This window comes from Lutra lutra, chromosome 4 (assembly GCF_902655055.1).
Source record: "Lutra lutra chromosome 4, mLutLut1.2, whole genome shotgun sequence".
Taxonomy (NCBI): Eukaryota; Metazoa; Chordata; class Mammalia; order Carnivora; family Mustelidae; genus Lutra; species Lutra lutra.
Genome location: NC_062281.1, coordinates 93,761,148 through 93,784,866, shown reverse-complemented (window position 1 = coordinate 93,784,866; position 23,719 = coordinate 93,761,148). Strand labels below are relative to the sequence as shown.

The 23,719-nt window shown below is 41.2% G+C and overlaps 1 protein-coding gene across 17 annotated transcripts in view; it reads left to right on the top strand.

The window, feature by feature from the left end:
- The window catches only part of PDE4DIP (phosphodiesterase 4D interacting protein), a 217,960-nt gene that overhangs the window by 161,027 nt on the left and 33,214 nt on the right, over nt 1-23,719 (top strand). For 16 of the 17 annotated variants that reach the window (XR_007127077.1, XR_007127078.1, XM_047728748.1 and 13 more), the window contains 5 exons: nt 530-642; nt 1,774-1,901; nt 13,956-14,041; nt 19,581-19,813; nt 22,947-23,382. Coding sequence is in view for 15 of the 17 variants with exons in the window: in XM_047728748.1 (XP_047584704.1) it covers nt 530-642; nt 1,774-1,901; nt 13,956-14,041; nt 19,581-19,813; nt 22,947-23,382 (996 nt within the window). In the remaining 2 variants the exon portion in view is untranslated. Of the gene's footprint in view, nt 1-529; nt 643-1,773; nt 1,902-13,955; nt 14,042-14,319; nt 15,968-19,580; nt 19,814-22,946; nt 23,383-23,719 lie in introns of those variants that run through there. The other variant, XM_047728747.1, reaches the window with a different exon arrangement.

The window sequence follows — 23,719 nt, the reverse complement described above, 5'->3', positions numbered from 1 at the left end:
TCACTAACACAGACCTCTCTGCTGGCTGTGTTACGTCATGGCTCATGTTCTATACAGCACTTATTGTAGGGCTCACTGCGACACAGGTCTGTGATTGATGGTGTCCCCTCCACCCACTACACATAGTATACTTATCCCTAAAATAGAGCTGGCACATAGAATGTGCTCAGTAAATATTTATTGAATGAATGAAGAATACCAGTAAGTCCTGCTCTATGTCTCCTCCTGCCCTTCCTCCCTTTCCCTTGCACTCCCTTCTCTCAGCTCTTCCCTGTGCTTCTGGCATTTCTCTCCTTCTTGCTCTCATGTTTGACTTCTGCCCTATAGTTTTAAAGATTAGGAAAAAAAAAAAGATAATGTGCCATTGATTTGAAAACTGTAAAATATAATAGAAAGTTTAAGCAAGTAGGAAGAGAGTGAATTTTTTGGTCCTAGTGCATGCAAGTCCATTCCTTTGTCTGCTTTCTCAGGATCTGCTGTGGCTTCATGTCTCATGTTTGTCTGCGTATTGCTTCTGCTGTTTCCTCAGTTACTGCTAATGCTCGAAGGGCTGGTGGATGAACGGAGTCGGCTCAACGAGGCTCTGCAAGCAGAGAGACAGCTCTATAGCAGTCTGGTGAAGTTCCATGCCCATCCAGAGAGGTAGGAGAGTGACGGCAGTGTTTACCCTTCTATTCCTCTTCAGGTGCAGATGCTTATGATCTCAAAGCAGGGAAGGAAAAAAATCAGACAATTACTAGGAATACTCAGTTTGTCATTTGTTGTTTGTGGACCTTTCAGAGCCTAGTGTTTAAGTCTTAAGTCAGAAATAGTGCCTATCTCATATAGCTACACACTGATCAAATGAGACTTGTCAGGTGTCTACAGCAATGCCTTGTGTACAGTAAACACTCAGTGTTTTCCTTTCCTTCCTCTGCTTCATGTCCTGGTAAGGGCTGTTCCATTCCAAGAGTGAGGATATAAAGGGTATTGATACTGATATCATTGAAGAAAATATATTTATCATGATGGCTGATATCAACCCAGAATCACTGATAGCCATCATGGTGAATATATTTGCTTGTACTTCTTGATTTTTGGTCATATATATTATATCATTCTGGTTCATTTTATATTCCTCCTTTTTTTTTCTCATTCTGCCTTCTCCCCTTGTCTCTTTTGCTTTTTCCTAATTTTTATTTTTTTACTATTCATTTTCTTCTAGGTGATTGTTTAGTTTAAGCATTCTTTTTCTTTCTACTTCAGGTAAATGAAGGCAGAGGAAAGATACAATAAGGACCAGTTGATTATATAACTTTTTAAAGAATCTCTGGATCTTTAGTCTCTATGAGCCAGATTCCTTTTCAGAGCTCCGTCTGATCTGGTTACCAAATGAGAGAACACAGATCTTCAGTAGTGCTTGGCTCAGTCCTACTTGGCTCAGTAATGCTTCGGTTTGCATTCAGTTTTTCCTGGATTTTGTTTTTTCAGAAACTAATACTCAATCAAAAAGTGAAATTTCTCTTATGTTGGCTATATAGACATAAGTCCTAGGATCTATAATTTTATGTGATACTGGCCCACAATCTAGCATAAAGAGGCAAGCTTTAAAGAAAGGAGCTGGCCTTGCTAATCTATCTGCAGTGAAGAATAACAGTGCCCAAACAAAGACTGTTTACTTATTGTGTCCTAGAGAGCATCCTTTAGAAAGTCTCATAGCTCTTTGGAACTATACGTAGACTTATTATAGTTGGTGGCTAATCCATTTTCCTTCCATGTGGCATGTTTACTCAGCTCTGAGAGAGACCGAACTCTGCAGGTGGAACTAGAAGGGGCCCAGGTGATACGCGGTCGGCTAGAAGAAGTTCTTGGAAGAAGCCTGGAGCGCTTAAGCAGGCTGGAGACCCTGGCCGCCATTGGAGGTGGGGAACTGGAAAGTGTGCGAGTTCGTCACAAGCATGCCTTCTGAGCACTGGCGGGTCAGCCTGCAGCCCAGGATGGAAAACCTTGTTTGCACTAACCCGAGAGCTTTGTCTGACTGGCAGAATTAAATGATGACTTGGTAACGGTAGAACTGTTACAAGTAGCATCAACTACAGAATGAAACTCACTTTAGTCTACCTGTATGGCACTGTACATACCATCTTGGAGTTGAGTGGTGGAGGTTACAAAGTGTATGTGTACCTTTTCAAGCATTCCATTTCAGTTTTCCCACCCATATTCACTCTTTTCCTTGGCCCCTCCTTGTTCCCCCATCTCTTCCCCTGGGCCAATAAAGTTTATTCCTCCCCTGCTCTCACTGTCCATTTCATATGTTCCATATCATGTCATAAATGCATGCATGCGTATTATTTTTGCCATCAGCCAACTCCTGCTCTTTGAGATGAATTTTTTTAATCAAATAAAAGTTTCAAGTTGAAAGAGAAAGAGATTAAATGTCTTTATAGGAATGACTTTGCAGAAGTGGTATAATCCTTATCAGAAAGTAATTAAAGCTAAGTCTTGCCATAGCAGACTACAAGTATTGGAAGGGTCAAGTCAGTGAGAGGAGGCAAAGGCAGTTCAGGTGTTTATAGTAAACCTTCTCTGAGAGTGTTCCAGAGGTGATAATTGAGTAATAGTGATAGTGAAATTAGATTAGGTGCAGATTGAATTCCATTAATATTTTTCCTTTAAACCAAGAGTATTATGTAATCAGAACATGATTTCAATAAAAACTCATTTCAGTTTTCAAACATGGAATTTGGGGAACAGGGGTTGAGGCTTTCCCACATGTATTTCAGAGTCATGATTTTTTATGTAAAAAGCTCATTTCAAATGTAATGTTCCCTTTTAAATTCAGCATTTCACCAAATTACTTATTGCAGCTACAGATTTGGTAGTGGCACGAGATGGATCCTACGTTTTTTCATGTTTTACTGCTTAAACATTACTCCATTAAAATAAGTAATAGGCTTTGAAGTGTTGTTAGAATAGAAAGAAATGTCGTCGATCTGGGTTTGTAGGTTTCGGTCATTGAGTGCTTTCTTACGGCAGCATGACAGACATGAGGAAGGGTGCTCTGGAGCTTGTGTTTCTGCTTGCTTAAATGTCAAGAGTATAAAAAGTAGTCAGGATTACTTTGGAGCTTTGCAGGTTCAACACCATGAAGTTTCATATTTCTGTTGGTTATAAATTTCCTAGATTAGAAGCTGAGATTTCAGGTTTTTAACATGGACTTCAGTGGACAGGGATTGAGGCTCTCCAGCACAATAAAGGTGACAGAGTACTCTTTCTCAACGAGGGGGCACACTATGAGTTTTCTGTTTTCCCTCCATTATTCACATGACTCTTTAATTTCTTTCACATTCATGTGTTGACATGGGTTGCCTTACATTCTAAATTCTGTCTAGCTTTCTGTAACCTTAGCCATGCCTGTAACAACAGATAGAACATCGGTCAAACCAAAGTGGACAGGGAAGAAAATGTTCTACTGGAGAAACACCCTGGGATTTTCTGATGAAATATTTTGCAAAAGATTGATAGCTGTAAGCCTTCCTCTTAATGAAATGCTTTCCACTTTTCTTGGCCTTTAGGGTGGGGAGTCATTTAAGGAAGCAATAGGAAGTGTAAGCAGAACCACCCACTTTCCTAGTCTTCTAATCTTTAGAGAACTTTTCATGCACAAAACTTTCTGTAATTTTCTAGAAGGAAAGAGGGGGTAATTGAACTTACAAAAATGTCAACCCAACAAAGACTAGTCTGCTGTATGATTATAAGACATTTAGGAAGTGTTTTTCCTTAATTTTGCTAATAGACCAAGGAAGCTTTCTAAGTGTCCTATTAAGATTCAACCATGGGTGATTCTTGGGTTCTAATGGCTTATAGTGATTACAGTAATTTCTAATTACTACTCCTGCTTCTATCATCCTCCAAGAGTAGAAATTTCACTTGGTATCTTGGACTGTTACTAAGTGTTAGGAATATTAAGGCAGCTAGATGAATATTGAGAAACTCAACTTCCTATTGAAAAATGATTGAGATAGATTAGTGGGAAAAAGTAAGTGAAATCTGATCCTAATTTGGATCCTGAAGAGACAGACTAACTTGTGCTACAGTTACTCACCCTTAATATTGGTCCTTGGGAAACATTTTAGATAATTAAGTGATGTTTGTGGCAAAGGATAAACTAAGCGGTTGATCCTGATACTCTAGATACTCTAAAATCTGCTGCTAATGTCGTAGAATGAGGCTTGCCAACAGTGCTTACCTGGAGAGAGTTTGCTAGTCTAAAAATTTTGTGTGATGATTTGGCATCTTATTAGAGAACTCCGCTCTGATGAATTTTCTTCTATAAACCCACATATAGATGATGCTGTCATTGGCCACGTCATTCATGGAATTCTACTTACCATGATACAGTATGATTCCGTTCTCTCTCCAGGAGCACAGACCCTTTCTCTTACTGGATTATTCTACCTTCGTCAGGCATTTTTCAGCCTTACAGTAATTTTAGAGAAAGCATCATGGGCTTGTAGAACCTTGTGCTTGAATTAAAAAAAGAAAATCATCTTGAAATGAATGAATTAAACCTAGGTCATGATTAATTAGAAGCACAGAAATTGAGAAAAATCCATATTGATAGATTTGTTTTTACTTATATTTCCTTTTTGAATCATAGCAAATATACAAAGCAATGGTTGTAAGAGCCAGGGGAGATGAAGTCTATAGTTCTTAGAGCTGAAGAGTTGAAAGGACCTCCAGGAAGATTTATTTGAAGAGTGAAATGGAAGTCCTTTTGATCGGTATTTCCCTTAAATGCTTTTCTGTTGCAGAAGTCTGACGATTATTAGGGCCTAGTAAAAGTAAATGATTTCCTGTTGTTTTCTTGTAAGCTATTTAGCCAAGTTATTATTTTGGAAAGGAACTACTGGGCTATTTTAATATTGTCAGCCTTTTGCTTTGGTAGGTGTGCTCTTATCCTGAATCTCACCCACACCTGCTTCTCCATTCACTGTGGATAGCAGCATATTTTTGGTACCTCTGCTTCTTTTTTCATAGTTTAAAAAGATTTGTCAGTGTCATTTTATATACAGTAAGAGAGCTATAAAGATTAAAAAAATTGTGACCTTTCCAGGATATTAGATCCTAGCCACAAAAAATTTCCTGGGGGGCTCTCTAGTATATTCTCCTTGCACAGTTTATACCTAAGAGATGTCTGGGACAGATTAAAGACCTTTACTAAACCTAAAAGACCTTCCACTTTGATGCTTATTTATGCTAATTTGGTATGTGGGCCTGGGAAGTTTGGTTCACAGATTCAAAACAGTTCAAGAAAATTGATGTTAGTTCTGTCTCTCTTCCAGTTTGATCTAGGATTCTCTGATCAGGGAAAGGAGAAACAGATCAGACTATACCAAAAATTGCTCTTTTCATTGAGGAATAAAAGTTGACTTACCTACGGTCACTTCCCTTTGGACTATAAACCTTAAAGGGACAATACTTGAGTTCCTTAGCTTTCCTTGGACAGCTGGTATTAGCAAACCCTAGTTCCTGTTTGTTAGGATAAGGTTGTTGTTTTCTGGTTCCATGGTCCTTTATTTATTTAAATTTTTGGAAGATTTTTATTTTTATTTATTTGAGAAAGAGCACAAGTCGGGGGGATGGGGGTGGGAGATGCAGACTCCCCACTGAGCAGGGAACCTGACTCAACTTGGGCTTGATTCCAGGACTCTGGGTTCATGACCTGAGCTGAAGGCAGATACCCAACTGACTGAGCTGTCCAGGCGCCCCTCATGGCCTTTTAATATGAAAAATATGAGTTTGATGTCCCTGAAAAACTCAAGTTGCCTCTTCAACTAGGGCCTCAGTAGTAATTCTGCAGGTCTGGAGCCAGTGCCCTGCAGGGAAATGTGACAATCGGTCCCATGAAACTAGGAAGAAATGGTAGGAACCCATGCCCTGACAGTCCCCTTTCCATCTGTCCTTGTAGAAATAGTACTACAGACAGATTAAATGAAATTGGCTTTCTTTTTCAGAAACTAACATCATTTGAGACCTGAGCATGTAGAATATTTTCTCTTTTAAAGTTAAAATTTAGAGAGTTTTTTTTCTCCCTTTGGTCATGAAGAACCATCGGTACTGTAGGAAGAGTAGCTAGGAATACGGAGCTTATATGAAGCAACCTGGTAATAAAAATTAGAAGGAATGTGTGAGTGGGACAATATATCAGAGTGATTTCTGTAGGTTAATAGTTTTTGAGTCTTACAACATTTTGGAATATGGATTTAAGACATCTTCTCACTAGACATTTAGAGTAATAACTTTGTTGAACAACTTTATTATAATTAGAAGACAGGAATGTTGCTTTTTTTTTTAATTTTATTTTTTATAAACATATATTTTTATCCCCAGGGGTACAGGTCTGTGAATCGCCAGGTTTACACACTTCACAGCACTCACCATAGCACATACCCTCCCCAATATCCATAACCCCACCCCCCCTCTCCCAACCCCCCTCCCCCCATCAACCCTCAGTTTGTTTTGTGAGATTAAGAGTCACTTATGGTTTGTCTCCCTCCCAATCCATCTTGTTACATTTATTCTTCTCCTACCCCCTTAACCCCCCATGTTGCATCTCCTCTCCCTCATATCAGGGAGATCATATGATAGTTGTCTTTCTCCGATTGACTTATTTCGCTAAGCATGATACCCTCTAGTTCCATCCACGTCGTCGCAAATGGAAAGATTTCATTTCTTTTGATGGCTGCATAGTATTCCATTGTGTATATATACCACATCTTCTTTATCCATTCGTCTGTTGATGGACATCTAGGTTCTTTCCATAGTTTGGCTATTGTAGACATTGCTGCTATAAACATTCGGGTGCACGTGCCCCTTCGGATCACTACGTTTGTATCTTTAGGGTAAATACCCAGCAGTGCAATTGCTGGGTCATAGGGTAGTTCTATTTTCAACATTTTGAGGAACCTCCATGCTGTTTTCCAGAGTGGTTGCACCAGCTTGCGTTCCCACCAACAGTGTAGGAGGGTTCCCCTCTCTCCGCATCCTCGCCAGCATCTGTCATTTCCTGACTTGTTCATTTTAGCCAATCTGACTGGTGTGAGGTGATATCTCCTTGTGGTTTTGATTTGTATTTCCCTGATGCCGAGTGATATGGAGCACTTTTTCATGTGTCTGTTGGCCATCTGGATGTCTTCTTTGCAGAAATGTCTGTTCATGTCCTCTGCCCATTTCTTGATTGGATTATTTGTTCTTTGGGTGTTGAGTTTGCTAAATTCTTTATAGATTTTGGACACTAGCCCTTTATCTGATATGTCATTTGCAAATATCTTCTCCCATTCTGTCAGTTGTCTTTTGGTTTTGTTCACTGTTTCCTTTGCTGTGCAAAAGCTTTTGATCTTGATAAAATCCCAATAGTTCATTTTTGCCCTTGCTTCTCTTGCCTTTGGTGATGTTCCTAGGAAGATGTTGCTGCGGCTGAGGTCGAAGAGGTTGCTGCCTGTGTTCTCCTCAAGGATTTTGATGGATTCCTTTCTCACATTGAGATCCTTCATCCATTTTGAGTCTATTTTCGTGTGTGGTATAAGGAAATGATCCAATTTCATTTTTCTGCATGTGGCTGTCCAATTTTCCCAACACCATTTATTGAAGAGGCTGTCTTTGTTCCATTGGACATTCTTTCCTGCTTTGTCGAAGATGAATTGACCATAGAGTTGAGGGTCTATTTCTGGGCTCTCTGTTCTGTTCCATTGATCTATGTGTCTGTTTTTGTGCCAGTACCATGCTGTCTTGATGATGACAGCTTTGTAATAGAGCTTGAAGTCCGGAATTGTGATGCCACCAACTTTGGCTTTCTTTTTCAATATTCCTTTGGCTATTCGAGGTCTTTTCTGGTTCCATATGAATTTTAGGATTATTTGTTCCATTTCTTTGAAAAAAATGGATGGTACTTTGATAGGAATTGCATTAAATGTGTAGATTGCTTTAGGTAGCATAGACATTTTCACAATATTTATTCTTCCAATCCAGGAGCATGGAACATTTTTCCATTTCTTTGTGTCTTCCTCAATTTCTTTCATGAGTACTTCATAGTTTTCTGTGGGGAATGTTGCTTTTAAGTAGCTTGAGTATTGACAAAAGGTAAGTCCTCAACTTCTTTATATGTAATCACATGAGCCAGGCCGAATTTCCCAAATAAAAAATTTGCATTGTAATTTGCTTCCAGTAGAGGATGAGAAGTGGAAGGGAAACAATACGTAAAGCTGACAATATGAATTTTACCAGATTTCAGAAAAGAATGATTAAACTTACAAAGCGATGTACTGATTGTTTTTGCATTACTTTCCCTTTATGTTGTTTAATGTCAAATTCCAGAAATAAACTTTTTTATTTATCATACTGTTTTCCTCTTGCCAAAGCTGGAAGGATATAACCGGAAGTTCGGCAAGAAAATCTTAGATAGAAAATAATACAAAGAACAGGAGTGTTAAGTAGATGAGCTAAATCAGCTTCTTTGTTCCCTTTAAAAACTCATAATTGTCTAGTGCATGCATGTAGCTTTGCTTTTAGTATATAACATAAGTCTGTAGTGCTTCCTTTTGCAATTACCAAAACCATTGCTCTAAAATACCAACCTCTCAGTCTGTAAACTTTAGAGGCATGTGTGTGTACAAGTATGTCTTAAAAGTCATGAATTTCTGTTTCCACAAAGTATTCAGTTTGATAATAAAAGCAGTTTAACTTCTATCACTTAAAATTTTGATTGTAGGGCTGTTGAGAAAAAGTAAAGCGATTTCATAACAATTTAAATGAAGAAGGAAGTGACATGTTAAATGTCCAATAACTTGGTGTTAGATTATTTATAGGACCCGAATTCCCACCCGAATAAGCTGTATATTTTCCTCTGGAAATTCGTTTCTCTCAATGTTAAACTGTGTTAACATTTGTGCTGAAGTGGAGAGTGTTCTTTTTAATACATAAGTATTAGAATTTCAGCTACTTTAGTTGAGACACAGAAAATTGTTACTGATCCAATAAAAGTATCAAAGGCCAAACAGTAACCATTTGGTTTCATTCTTGAAAAGATGGATGTGAAGAGAAGTAGAGAAAGCTCATGTCTTTTTTGTTTGTTTCCTTATAGGAGAATCAGTATTAAAAATCCAAGTCAAAGTTAAGGCTCTGGAATGAGTGAATGCTTTTGTGATTTATTTAACTAGAGGAGGGAAAAGGAAGAAACCTGGATTGTTCTTCTCTCAAGGAAGTGAGACTAAAGAAACAGCATTTCATTTCCCCCCAAAATGTGAAATGAACTCCTTTCCCTTAAAAACTCTTTCTTTTTTCTCCTTGCTGAAGGAGAGCAGTAGTAAGCAGGATGGATGTGTGAGGAGTCAGCTTTTAATGGTGGGTGGTGCTCCTCCCCTAAATGTTCCTGGAAAGGCCTGCTGCTTGTGTTCTTTGAGGAAAAGAAAAGAAACCATGAGCAGGAGGAACTCCTTGACATTACAGAATTATAAGTCCCTTGGAAAATTGCTTTCTGAATAAAGTACAAGCTGGAAAGCTGCATGAGAGGTCTTGCCATCTATAGACCAAGCTACATGGTAAAGGGGCTCGGCAGACAGCAGGGGTTTGGCCGCAGACACCAGTTTTCTTTCCTAGCTACTTCTGTCCCATGAGCAGAATCTGTCTAGTGGAAGACTTCTACTTCTCAGCAGAAGCTTATGGAGGACTATATGAAACCTTAAAGTTCTTTTTTGGTCCTGAAGGGAATGGATGCTGAGTTTGACGGAGACCTTTTCTGTTGGATTCTGTCATACAGCATCATCATACTTAAGTCAGGGACAGTTAGTTGGCTCATGACATGAACATGGACGAGTTCTCATAATAATGAGCACATGGCAGGTGCCTAAGAGTGAAGGTGAGATGTCCGAGAGCATCTGGTATGAGAGCCTGGTGCTCAGGGGAAGACCAGCCAGGGGCTTGGCACCGCATGCTTACTCATGCTGTACAGTTTTTGTTCTTTGAATCCCCTTTCAAAATTAGTCAAATAGGATTTCTGCTACGTTCTGAGTAACTACATGGGATATACCACTCCTTTTCTGTTGGTTGAATATAAATAGCTTAAAGGGGAAACAATAATGACTGTAGAGTAGAATTTAGAGAAAATGGTCTTGTCATAACCCAGTTTGGGCTCATTACTGAATAATTAACAGTCCTTGATTTTTCCTCTAAGGCTTATTCACACATGATGGAGTTTTAAGGCAGTTATAATGTAATAATGATGAATCCTATTTGTAAAGCACCTGTCCAAAGGAATTCATCCTACTTTACTGACAACTCTGTTTTTTCAACTGTCCTGTGAAGGGGAGAGACCAAAAGTATTACTTCAAGCCTTCCATTGGGGGAAACAGAAATTCATAAGTAAGGAAGTGCAGATAAGTGCAATCAAGATCATCCAGTTATAACATTAAGTATAAAATTTATCTCTGCAGATTACACTTAGGTTCTGTGGCCACCTTTTTTCAGCCCACAGACCATGTCAGTTTACCAGTGATAATAATGCTTAAAGGCAATATTTAGTGCATATACACTGTATGCCAAACACTGTTCTAAGCACTTCAAACACAACAAATCCTTTGAAGTTCACTAATGAACAACTGTATGGAGTGGATATCACTGTTTCCCCTACTTAGTAAGTAAGGAAACTGAGTTACAGAAAGGTTGTGGCTTGCCTAAGGTCACAGTACTAATGACAGAAGCAGAAACCAAACCCAGACAGTTGGGCTCCAGGGTCCATATTCTTAATAATTAATGCCATCCTCAATTTTAAAATCACAAAACTATCCATTTCTGTTTCAATGATTAAAAGAATTACATGTGCATGACACTTAGATTTTCACACAAGGATTTACAGTATTTTATTTCTGTGTACTTTATCAAGTCAGCTGGTGGAGAATAATTTTCTAAATCTAAAAGGGAGTTTGGGGCACGCCCTCCATTACATATATGGGTCTGAGTGTAGAAATTTGCACAAACCACAATTTGGGAACCGCCATCAAAGCCTCAAATAAAAAAGTTTAATGAAATTTCTTCTAACGTGTAAAACTTAACCTGGATATAAAACCTGGAAAAGAAAGTTAAATTTGAAACGACAGACTCTTACTTTTCAGAGTATCTCAAATAATAAGCAGTAGGTGCACCAATATAAAGTATAGTAGATTTAAATCAGAAATTTAGAACATCACCAGTTAGTTCAGAAGATAGCGTTTTGTTGCCTTGTAAAAGCTTAGAAAAGGATAGTCCCTCAAAAAAGAGAAATTATTGTCATTGATTAAAAAAAATGATAACAAAGGTGTCTAGTGTAAACCTACAGGGTTTTATGTGGAATAACTTACTCATTTCAATTTTTTCTATAAAACTTTTCCACCTTTATTCTAGCCCCCTCCCCCCACAGCCTTCAGCATTCTAATTCAAATTGGTAAAAGGCTGACCAACTGTTGAAGCTATTCTAAAGAACTACAGCAGACTAAACTAGCTAAAAATAAATAAGGAAAGCAAAACTCCTATGTAGTAGAACGTTGGGATGAAATGGGCATGCTTACTTTGTCTCCTTTTAACTCCTGATGAAGTCAAAACCGTGGTATTGTGACCCTGAGTGAATTACAGAGAGAACATTACCTAAAAATGCAGGCATGGCATCAGAAAGGCCAACAAAGGTAAGTGGAGGACAGAACATGTGAGATGAAAGCCTTCAAGACCAGTGACAGTCACTTTTTCCAATTGTCCCTCAACCTTACTCCTGCAGCCTAGCCCAGGAATCCCCCTGGGATGTGGGGCAGCATGGCCACACAAGCCCCCAAGAATAACAATGGAGATGAGTTCAACTCATCCAGCTGAGCTTTCTTCAACCACAGGAACATTCTATAGCCCGAAGCTCAGAGGAGAAACAATGTGAGAACCATGTTTTCTTAATCTGTCATTGAGTGGGACAGTCATTTCCTTTACAAGGAAAAAATAAAAGATTCTGATCTCTACTGTTGTACAGGGAATGATTTTCCAAAATAAGCATAGTAAGATATGGATGCCCACAAGTGAATTAGCATCCTGGATTTCAGTGAGTTGCCAGAGCTTAGGGAGTATCTTCATCCATTTCTCTGCAGCTACTATTGTGAATGAGATGGTTCTGGGGCTGGTTTGAAAGAGTAAGTATTGGAAATCCCTCTTGTGCAACATTTTGTCAAGGAATCCCTAACAATCTGAGTGGTGGAGTTACCTCTTGTAGGTAGGACATTATTGAACAGGGCACAGGAACTTGGTCCAACGTTAATACAACATTCATGGAATGAGTCATAAGATTAGGTTGTTAGGGCAACATACTTACTACCTTTTAGTACTTTAATAAGATTGGCCTTGATCATTGCAAATACTCTGGCATGAACTTGCCGATGACAAGAGATGGAATGAAGGTGTGAGATGTTCCTGTTCACCTTATCTGCAGAGAGGATAGTGAATGCTCATTATTTATCCATGGATGTCTGAGCTCAGGAGCAAGTTCTTTGGTCTTGGAGGAAGAAGCAAAGATAAAGAGCTGATTTGTCACCAGAAGGAGCAGTGAGTTGCCTCTGTCTGAAAGTCTGGAGACCTGACTTCTTGGCACAGCTCTTGTCAGGACTATCTGTGTAACCGTGGACAAACCACCTAATCTCTTTTAGGCACAGGTTACTCGGTGGCCATAAGAGGAGTTTTAAATAGGTTGGCTGCTGAGGCCAGAATCAGAATGACATCTCAGGTTTCTCTACCTTAGGCAGTTTCTATAAGACCTGTTATGTAGACACGGGGGGTGTTATGGTAGATTTTCTTTGGTGTTAAAATGAATTAACCATCATAAATTCTCCCACTTCAGAAGAAATCAGTAATGTGGGCCACAAGTCTTAATCTAAAATTGTATGGACAGTCTTTTATTATAACAGATATGGAGAGGAAGAAATGCCCCAGCTTTGTTCGGTCCAATATGGTGTCCATGAGCCCTGTGTGCCTAGCTGAATTTAAATTTGAATTAAATAAAAAAAAAAATTAGTTCCTCAATCACCTTAGCCCATTTTGAGTGCTCAGTAACCACATGTGTCTACTATATTGGGCAGCACATGCATAGAATTACAAAAAGTTCTATTAGTCAACCGTGTTTCAGATCTTTGCCCAGACCACAAACTGCAGCTATTGTTCCTCCCTTAGTGCAAGACATGGATGTTTGTGTCCTCGGATGACTGTGTCCATCTTTAAAAAACAAAAGAATGTATTAAAACTCACTTGGAAGTAGAAGAGCTATAAGAAACCCTTCAGGCAAAAGATGCTGGGGGCATTGAACAAGAGTTTGAGAGAGAAGGGGAGGATAAAGGAAGGAATTAGGAAACACCAAAACTATTCTGTACCTTGAGTCTTGACTGGTCCTGAGCTTCTGTAGAATACACAGCCCCCAGAGGGGTATTCCTCAGAGGTATGGTCACTCCATGATCCCAGAGATGGAAAAGGATGAGAAAAGCAGGTCTCCCTTAATCCCTAGGAAATCAGGGACCTTCTCAATACTTGATGGTGGGAAAAAGTTAGTCATGTTGGGCCCATGTTTCAAAAGACAAAGTTGTTACATAGCCAGGTTGGCAGGACAGGAAATAGTTCAGGATTTCTGGAAATAGGTGAGGGGGTAACCACTCTATCTAACAGCCAGCTCCTTAGGTACAGGTCTGTGCAGTCAAAGTCAGTGAATGTTTTAAGGCTTAAGCTTAAATATTAGAAAATATCAGTGATATAAGTCTTTTCTGCAGATTTGGTACAGTGGTTCTGCCTTCAGCCCTGCTGGCCAGGGGTCCATGCATATGGGGAAAGGAAGAAATCAGAGGCAGATGGCAAAAAGTGTAATTTTAGCTGCTGTCTGAAAGCCACCTGTGAAGGGAATCACCTTTCTCTTCTGGACTCACTTCCAGGTGCAGCTGCAGGGGATGATACTGAAGATGCTAGCACTGAGTTCACAGACAGCATCGAGGAGGAAGCTGCACACAGTAACCAGCAAGTAAGTCCAAGTCAGGTTCTGGGTTCCCAGGGTGGCAGGCTCATAGCCCTTTGGGGTCTGGTAGTCTCCTAGAGGCCTTGTAAGCCTAGAGTAAGAAGCTACCTTTTTATAAAAACCACTTCCCAGTCTTCTTTCCGCCCTCCCTGATCTTCCCAGCCACGTTGCCAGCCAACCCCTATCCTCACTCCACTTTTCTCTCCAATCCACCTTTTCTCCCCCGCCTCCTTCTATCTCTTGCTCCTCCTTCCCACCTTTGCTCCTATGTACCACCTATATAGCTCTAGCTTCAGAAGAATGTTTACTTACAACAAGACCATGGACAGTTCCCCTTTTGGGTTTTTGTACCTGAAACACACCACAGAAGACAGGAATTCATCGGAGGGCTGCTGGGGGAGGTGGCAGGCCTAAGACCCACTTCAGGAAAGTGCTGAGAACCTCCAAGAGGATCGGAAATGCTTCCAAAGCAGGGATCTGTCTTGGTGAAATCTCGTTACACAAAACAGAAGTCTGTTGGACAACCTGACAGACCACCCAGGTTGGGACAAATCAGTGACCAGCAGGTGACACTTCAAGAGCAAGCCCCTATCAAACCTCAGAACTTGGTACCCAGGGCTGAAATACTGTTCACAACAGCCATCACTGAAGGTGTAACCAGCAGTTCACAAGCTCAAGAGTTGAATGCCTTGGACCTCAGAGATTAAGTCACTGACAGTGATCCCAGTGCACTCACTGGCACTCCTGTGTGTCTCCACCTTGCCCAGTGACACTTAGCAATCACACCTCCTACATGGACTGTGCCTGTGAGTCTCTGAGTTATTCAGGAGAAAGTGGATCATTTGGTATCTGTCCTTCTGCAGAAATAGCTGGGCTTTTCCAGTTTTAGCTTCCTTGGAGCTATTAGAGAAACTGCTGGGAAAATGAGGCTCTCTGGGTCTGCCTCTATACCTCCTGTATAAGAAAAAGAGGAGACCAACAAAAAGAACCTACATGAGCATTCCTCAAATCTCACTGGACTTGGCATAGTCTTTGGCTCTTGAGGACACGAGTAGTTGGCTGTCTGGGATACCTCACGTCCTCAGCACCATTTCTTCCCCTTCTACCAAGATCCCCTTTTTGTTGCTCTAGCCGTACCTTACCCTTACTTCTCCCTTAAATTCTTGCATGAATTCCACTTCTCCTTTTGCTTGGACAGCTTCTTCTAAGTTCTCCTAACCAATACTTGTGACTTTAATTATGTACAGCATTGCCTCTCCGGACAGGTCCCTCTGCCTTCCACTCCTTAAAGTCACTGAGGGACTCTGGGGAAAAGAGAGGGATCTGCAAGATAAGCAAATGTCCATTCTAAGAGTTAGATTGGGGTATCAGCCGGTCATGTGGTTATTGCTGCTGTGGACAGTATGAGCTCCAGAAAAAGTGAACAAGAGATACGGATGTGAAGACAGCCAGATTCTGATTGACACGATCTTAACTATGAGTAGTCATGTGAGCCCTTCACTCTAGTTCTCAGGTGTAGGCAAACTGGTTTTTAAAGTTATTCCTTCCTCAACCTTCCTTCCTATAGCCTAGCATGGGGCAAATAACCAGATGACGTTTTGAGAAGGTCAGTTCAACCCTGGACTAAACCTTTTGCATTGGGGCAAGTATATTTCCCTTGCAATGGCTGCCCTACTGCTAGGCAGAGATACTTAATGAATTATTTGTTAGCCTTTGGATAGGGCTCATGATGGACAAATTTATATACCTGCTGGATGGCGATATCTTAGGTAAGCATAATTTTCTTTCCATCACCTTTCCTTGAAAATCAATGTCTAGTTTTGGGTAGGAGGAACTTTGTTGTATGAAATCATTGTAAATTCACTTCAGCTTTCTGGAGTTTGAGGGCGTGACTGTCTGGCTGCCAAATAAATAAAGCTTGTTTTGCCATAACTGTTGTGTCCAGATTCTCAAAACTGTGTTTGCTGGTTTCCAGCGAAATAGTCTCTTACAGTTAGGCTCTGAGTTCCTCTTTGACACATCCTTGGAAGGTAAACTTTATTCAACACCAAGCTACCTTCCTACCTCAGGTATACACAGACTTCCCCTAACAAACGCATCCCACATTGTGTTCCTTCCAAGGCAAGAGCTATCTTTTGGCCAAAGCAAGTTGCTTCATCCTTATTTTTAGACTCGTTCACATCTGGAAGTCTCAGGTCTGGCTATGTTGGTAATTTTCCCCAGGTATCTCCCACAAAATCCCATTCTCAAGCAAATGTAAGGTCTCTAATAAATAACTAGGAAATGCCTGAGAAATGAATCAAGCAGTGACTTTCTTCATTTGAATGTGTGCAACAGAAAAAAATTATCAAGTATCAAATGCAATGAAGGAGAAAAAAGTTAGTAGATGTCATGAGAAGAACTTGAAAAAAATCATTAATGCCTTTCACATGTGTGAGAACTGATTTACATTGTGAAATATGTCATAGGGTAAAAACAAAACAATGTGATTCAAACAGGAGATCAGACTTGCATATGAATTTCTGTAGGGTAAAAGGAAACCCAGCACACACAAAAGAGGTTTAATTATATCATGGAAACAATAGAACAAATGAATTAGGAACTGGCCAGTGGGGTGGAAACTGTACGAGATATAATTAACAATAGACCTAAAGGATTCATACTAACACCACACATACTGAAAGCCCTGGGGTTTTATTTGGGAAAACATATAGAAATGTCAACTTTCCATAGATGAGCAAGAAAAACTGATTAAAAAGCTAGATTCTGAGTCATTTTTCATGCATTTACATTTCAATTTTAAAGATAAGTTAGCTTCCTCTGACACAGAACCCAAATTAGCTGGGAAACAAATCATAGCTCTATTTTCTAATTTTAAAGTGGGAAATTAGACCAGGTGTACCTTCAGGTCCTTTCTGGTATTGACATTCTGTGGTTCTTTATTTTTTATTTTTAAAGAAACTAGGTGTATTTAAATCAGTGAAAGATAACATGCATTCAGAAGGCAGTTTAAAAATAGATAGGTATAGGGGCACCTGGGTGGCTCAGTGGTTTGGGCGTCTGCCTTGAGCTCGGGTCATGGTCTCAGGGTCCTGGGATCGAGCCCCGCATCGGGCTCTCTGCTCGGCAGGGAGCCTGCTTCCCCCTCTGCCTGCCTCTCTGCCTACTTGTGACCCCTCTCTCTCTCTGTCAAATAAATAAATAATCTTTTAAAAAAAATAGATAGGTATAGATGGGGCACCTGGGTGGCTCAGTTAGTTGGGCATCTAGTCTTGATCTCAGCTGAGGTGTTGATCTCCAGGTCATGAGTTCAGGCCCCATGTTGTGCTCCTCCCTGGGTATGGAGCCCACTTAAAAAAAAAGATATCGTTAAAATGAGATTTTTTAAAAAAGTTTATTTATTTGAGAGAGAGAGCACGAGCGGGGGGTAGGGGAAGAGGGACAATCAGACTCCCTGCTGAGCAGGTAGCCCAACGCAGAGCTTGAGCCCAGGACCCTGGGATCATGACCTGAGCGGAAGGCAGACACTTGACCGACTGAACCACCCAGAAGCCCCAAAGTGAGTTGTTATTTTTAAAGAGAAAGAACACTTAGGTTTTAGCAAAGAACAAAGTGCCCATATTCAAAGCTGATGGTAATGTTTATTTATTTATTTTTAAAGGTTTTATTTATTTATTTGAGAGAGAGAGCAGAAGTAGGGACAGGGGCAGAGGGGGAAGCAGACTCCCCACTGAGCAGGAAGCCCAATGTGGGACTCAGTCCCAGGACACTGAGATCAAGACCTGAGGCTGAAGGCAGATGATTAACTGACAGCCACCCAGGTGCCCTGCCAATGTTTATTTTAGTTAAGTTCGTTGAAAAGGGTTTATATAGAAAGGTAACATCTCATAGTTTAAATGAGGGGTTGAGGTCCTAAATTTTCAAAAGTGGTTTTATCCAGTCCCCCTTTATTTTGTCCCAAGTGCTTGGTGGCACATGTGGAGATAGGCCAACCTTACTGAGCCCAGTAGGAGAACAAGAGAGGCAAAAGTCAGGCTCAGAACCCGAGGAAGGCCTGGGAAATGAGCAGCTGTGTCTATGCATCTTTCTTCATTCTTTTCTTTGCAACCTCAACGGCTGTGCTACTGGCAAATTCATGCTGTGAATCAACTCCACCCATGCAGCCTAGGTCTTACCGAGCTCCATTACGAGCAGAAGTCTGTGGCTTTGTGCCAGGCCAAGCAGCTCTGTCAGTCATTGTTCCATTTAAGCGACTCTGGGCCCTGTTCTGTTCTATATATTTGTGACCTGAATGAAGGTATAAAGCATGTAATTAATTCTACAAATCATGCCCAATCGAGTGGCTACTACTTGATTTATGAAGATGCCCATAAAATATTTTGAAGACTTTGATCATTGAGAAATGATTCTGGATAGCCAGAACAAATTTACCAGTGACAAGTACAAGCCACACTGTTAATACAGGTAGAAGAAACAGCACGAGCCCAAAATAGCTGTGGGACAGAGGTGGGAAATTGGGAGGTCAACATAGACCCGAAGCTACAACCCGAAGGTTGTAGAACCCCAAAGTGCAGTCACCGAGAGGAGAAAGAAGCAACATAGCATTGGGATGTATTAAGATTAATATTGGATGGATGGACAAGAAACCCTTGCATAAAAATACTTAGTCATACACGGAGTGGGTTCTCATACTCAGGTTTTGGTTTCTATACTTTTAAGAGTGTGGGGAAAACTGGAGAGGAACCCAAAATGAACAATAAGAAAGTCTTTAAAAAATTCTCCTTTGAGGAAAAGCTACACAATCTGCTTGAGTTGACGCACTGAAGAGTAACTTCAGGAGTATCCACGGAACATAGAAAGGTGTTGGGAAGTTGTTTCCACCTTGTTTTCTCCTCAGGTGCTTATATTTGTAAAGAGAGTTTGCCTGTCAGCATCAGCGCAAGAGTGATAAGCAACAAGTGGGCAGGTGGCCTCACTTTAACTTCTCCGTAGTTATGGGGTGTGATTCTCCTGCTGCCAGTGAAATTAAGCTGCTGTTTTACCTGTGGCTGAGTGCCTCCTGTCTGAGTCTTCCTTTTTAGGCCATGAGGTGCAGGCTTGGCCTTAGGCTCTGAGAGCTGGTGTCTCAAGCTGAGATCTTTATAGTCAAGGACTTGGATAGTGTGGCATGAAGGAAGTTTCCTGTCTTGTAAGAAGCCTCTCAGGAGATTTGGTTCCCCAGGGAGAGAAGAAATCAGCATCCACACTCTGGTCCTGTGTAAACCTCAATTGTTTGCATTGGGTTTTTATTTATGATGGGCTTGTGTTTTTTTTCTCACCCACATCTGGATGCGGCTCTTCTGCCCATGGCGGCAGTTCCGAACACTGGCTCTCTCATGTCCTCCCCATCCAGACCAGTCTCGAGGGCCCTTATGGCTGAGGAAGTCCTTAAGGCGAGCTCATTTTAGGGCTTTTTTGTTCCCATTAATGGCTGCCTTTGCAATCTGATGTTCCTCTTGGATCATCTCTCACGACCTAACTTCTTTAAATTATGATTTTCTTTCAGCTCATCAAGGTGGCCTTGGAGAAAAGCCTGGCAGCTGTGGAGACCCAGAATGTATGTCTTCCTCCTCCTTCCTCAGCAGGAGGGGACATTAACAGAGGTCTTCAGGAGGAAATGCTCCACCTGAGGGCCGAGATCCTCCAACACTTAGAGGAGAAGAGGAGAGCTGAGGGGGAACTGAAAGAGCTAAAGGCTCAAATTGAGGAAGCAGGATTCTCCTCTGTGGCCCACATCAGGTAGGACACCACCCAGAGGAGGTGGTCGCTGCCCATCGTGAGGTCACCACAGGCAAGGGAGTTCACCTCGCTGCAACGAAGGCATTTGTGCTGCTTTAGGGCTTCCTGATCCACATCCCAAGCTCCGTGCATTAATGTTTCAAATTCTTAAGAGAAAACTCAATATTGGATAATGGTGATCATTCAAATTATTTAAATCTGGTCTCAATTCCGTGTAATAATGCCCATTATTAGCCATAGAGTCACAAGTGAAAATCTCCTGGTGTATGACAGGTATTGCTTTTTTGCATTGACTGGAACGTTTTGAAGGATGTCATACTACCCATGATGCTTCACTGCTGCATGGGGAACCAGAAGAGTCCCTGAGGGAAGATGATGTATACAGGGGGCCCTTTGCTCCCCTCAGCTCTCTCTTAGCGGCATGAATCACTAAATCATGGAATAGCACTTTTAACAATCTCTGCTGTTTTGTTAACTTTACAGAAGTGGTATGTAGCTGATTCATTGGTTAGACTGACCACCGTGGTTTTTTTTTTAAATATTTTGTTTATTTATTTGAGAGAGAGACAGAGATAGAGAGCACAGGTGGGGAGGAGAGGGAGAAGCAGACTCCCTGCTGAGCAGCGAGCCTGACACGGAGTTTGATCCCAGCATCCTGGGATCATGACCTTAGCCTATGGCAGACACTTAGCTGACTGAGCCACCCAGGTGCCCCTGGCCACTCTGTTTTTCATGGCATTTTTCAAAAGATGCTTAGGGAACAGACTGATAATGTAGGACTAATCCATTCATTTGTTCAACCTGAGGGTCATAATCATCATGGGGCCTATTGTTTAGAACACAGCAGTGCGGTTGTACAATTTCTAATTCATGCCCTATAGTTTCCCTGCCTATTATGTGCCATTTAAACATCCCCAAGTCATAGGATAATATTAGTGCTGAAGAGGACCTTGGCATCTAGCCTAATCCTTATTTCATAGTCAAAGAAACCCCAGTCTAAAATGTTCTAGCAGCTTGCTCAAAGTTGCATATTAATCCGTGGCTAGACCCCTGCCTCTGAATTTTTAATATCTAAGCCTTTTCTTCTATGCTATATACTTTTTAGAAGTCTTGGAAATATTCTTGTGATCATCCTTCATGCTGGTTCTTTTACTCTGAATTGTGATATTCCTTCCTTTTTTTAAAAAAAAAGATTTTTATTTATTTATTTGATAGAGATATACAGAGAAAGCACAAGTAGATAGAGCAGTAGGCAGAGGGGGAGGGAGAGCAGGCTCTCTGTTGAGCAGGGAGCCCAATGCAGGGCTTGATCTGAGGACCCTGGGATCATGACCTGAGCCGAAGGCAGACACTTAAGGGACTGAGCCACCCAGACACCCCTTTCTTTTTCTTTTCTTTCTTTTTTTTTTTTTTTTAGAGAGAAAGAGAGAGTAAGTTTGAGAGTGTATGCACAAGGAGGTGGAGGGTTGGAAGGAGAAGAGAGAGAGAATCTTGAACAGCCTCTATACCTGGTGCAGAGCCTGATGTGGGGCTCAGTCTCGCAGCCCTGAGATCATGACCTGAGCTGAAATCAAGAGTCGGGTGCTTAACCGACTGAGTCATCCAAGTGCCCCCATGATATTTCTTTCTACTGAAGTGAAATTCTACTTAAGTGAAAGCATAAGTTGTTTAAGTAATCTCTCTGCTCACCGTGGGGCTTGAACTCATAACCTTGAGATCAAGAGTCACATGCTCTCCTGACTGAGCCAGCCAGTTCGGGATTCTAAAAAACTCAATCTAAGGGGAGAGCCAACTGCTAATTCTTCGGGTGTGAATTACTAGTTTCCCATTCCTCTTCTAGTCAGCAGTTCTCAAAATAGTGTGCTTTCGGATCACCTGCAGGACTTAACTAAAATGTAGATCCATAGGCCTTAGCTCTAAAGTTGTGGGTTTTTGTTGTTGTTGTTTGTTTTGTTTTTTTACAAGTACCTCATAGAATTCTGATGTTAGTACTTTTCAGGTCTGCAGCTGGTATAGCAGAATAAAATGACTCCTCTGTTGTAGACCCTGAACTGATTAGAGCATATATGCAATTCCATTTAAGCATCCAGTAGCTCTACTAGGTATGAGTTATCCTTATTTTATGTAACAGGAGACTGAGGCTCAAAGAGGTTAAGCAAACTGCTTATTTAAATGAATTGCCTTGTTAAAGCAATTATGTTGTTGTTTTTTTTTTAACACTTCCATCCAACCCTGGCAAAGGGTTCAGTGTGAAGAACGGATGGAGTCTAGAATGTCTTGGTGAAAATTAGTTGTTTATCCATTTTATGTCTTCTACAACTATGCATGTTTTATGTGGCAGGCACTATGAAGGCTCTGGGGATACAGGGTGAATAGGACAGGAAGAGTCCCTGACCTCATGAAGATGATCTGTTGAAAGAGCCAGACGTAAAGCAAATAATTACAGAAGTACATTTGATGGTAGTTCTGATTGGTATTATTTATTTCTTGTTTTCCTAAGTCCCAATTTCTCATCCACTGGTTGAAAACTGACCAATGATAATTAATAGAATTGTAGAAGCCATAATAAATTTGTCCCAGGAAAGGTCTTTCTTATTCTTTTTTTTCTTAACACTTTAAGTACCGTTGTTTATTCTAGAGACCAGTGAAAAGTAGAACATGAGGCTGAGCGGGTGCCTGGGTAGCTCAGTTGGCTCAGCATCTGCTTTTGACTTGGGCCATGATCCCAGGTTCTGGGATCAAGTCCTGCATCTGGCTCCCTGCTCAGTGGGGAACCTGCGTCTCCCTCTTCCTCTCCTTCTGCCTCTGCCACTACTTATGCTCTCATTCTCTATCTCAAATAAATAAAATATTAAAAAAAAAAAAAGAACATGAGGCTAGATGACCAGGGTAAAGACAACTAGATCATGTGTGTTGAGTCCAAGATTTTTAGGGACTGTGTTCCCACCAAGTAGCTGTGGTAATGCGGGAGTCTCTCCTCCTGAGTCTATCCAATAAGGGAGCCCTTGTCTGTCTCTGAGGTGGCTTCCTGCTTTGGGGTGTCTCTGAGTCTCTGCTGGGCTGAGATGGGGGCTACGGGAACTGAGGCCGAGAGAGGAGCCACCCCCTCATGGTGTGTGTGCGTTTCCTGCAGGAACACCATGCTGAGCCTTTGCCTTGAGAATGCAGAGCTGAAAGAGCAGATGGGAGAAGCAATGTCTGACGGATGGGAGATCGAGGAAGACAAGGAGAAGGGCGAGGTAGCAGTGGAAACTGTGGTAGCCAGAGGGGGTCTGAATGAGAATAGCCTTCAGGCTGAATTCAGAAAGCTCCAGGGAAAACTGAAGAATGCCCACAACATCATCAGCCTCCTCAAAGAACAGCTTGTGCTGAGCAGCAAGGATGGGAATAGCAAGCTTAGCCCAGAGCTCCTTGCACGCCTGGTCCGGGAGATCGACAGAATGAACACAGAACTGGTCTGTTCTCCTGAAAAGCCCCAATGCCAGGAAGAGGAGCATGTGACCATAAGGCCCTGCCCTAGACCACAGAGTCTTGACCTTGGGGCTGCCCTTGCCGTGGACAGCCACCAAGTAAGTGTGGGTTTAGATGGAAATAGAGACCTGTGGAGAAGGCCTGGAGGTAACAGTTTTTACCTAAAACAGTTCTGCTCCATGGGTCAGAAGGACTGAGGGAAGGGCATCTTTGATCCCCAAGCAGTGGTAATAATATTCCTCACACATTCAGCCTTTGGAAAAGCTTTTACAACATTGTCTCACAAACATTACTTGGGTAATTAATTTTTCATAAATAGTGTTTCATTTTCCAGATGGCATACTAGGCATTGGGCAGCAGGCAGAAAGACCTGGTCTCTGCCCGTAAGTCTGCAGTGTGGTGGGGAAAGATGGCGTAAAACAGGTCATTTCAATA